The sequence below is a fragment of the Eimeria mitis genome, genomic scaffold (assembly GCF_000499745.2).
Source record: "Eimeria mitis Houghton genomic scaffold, Emh_scaff2092, whole genome shotgun sequence".
Classification (NCBI taxonomy): domain Eukaryota; phylum Apicomplexa; class Conoidasida; order Eucoccidiorida; family Eimeriidae; genus Eimeria; species Eimeria mitis.
The window spans coordinates 5,048-5,442 of record NW_013570416.1 but is presented as its reverse complement, the minus strand read 5'-3'; the positions used below and the strand labels follow the sequence as shown (position 1 = coordinate 5,442).

Sequence of the window (395 nt, the reverse complement as noted above, 5' to 3'; positions counted from 1 at the left end):
TGCAATGAGTAATGCAAAATTTCATTAAAAAACATATTAAGCAAAAAGATACTATAAAGGAGAGGTTTCCGCCTGTAGGGTGTGTCACGCTGCCGGTTGAGGGGCTCGAAGGAGGTGAGCATTGCCCTGGCTGGCTCAGCACTGAAGACTTCAACAGAACTTGGTTTCCGTTTTTGTCTCTAATTCTTTTTGCTTTATTTAAATGGAAAATTGAAGTAAATCTATGAATTGTGGCTCGAGAGTGCTCGAAATCACCCCCAGGTAACCTCATACCGCCTGAACTTTCCGCTGGGCGCCGATACGCCCCGGTTGACACTGCCTGTGACGAACAGTCAGCCACATATTTGCCATTACAAACTTTTTGTGTAAATATTATAACTTCTCCTGCTTTTTAA

General features: G+C 43.0%; 1 protein-coding gene across 1 annotated transcript in view; it reads right to left on the bottom strand.

Moving 5' to 3' along the window:
- Positions 1-395, bottom strand: part of EMH_0048490 (uncharacterized protein) — a gene marked incomplete at both ends in the record, with an annotated part of 4,617 nt that overhangs the window by 3,563 nt on the left and 659 nt on the right. Inside the window, one exon of the mRNA XM_013496411.1 lies at positions 274-319. Within this exon, the coding sequence (XP_013351865.1) occupies positions 274-319 (46 nt within the window). The remainder of the gene's footprint in view (positions 1-273; positions 320-395) is intronic.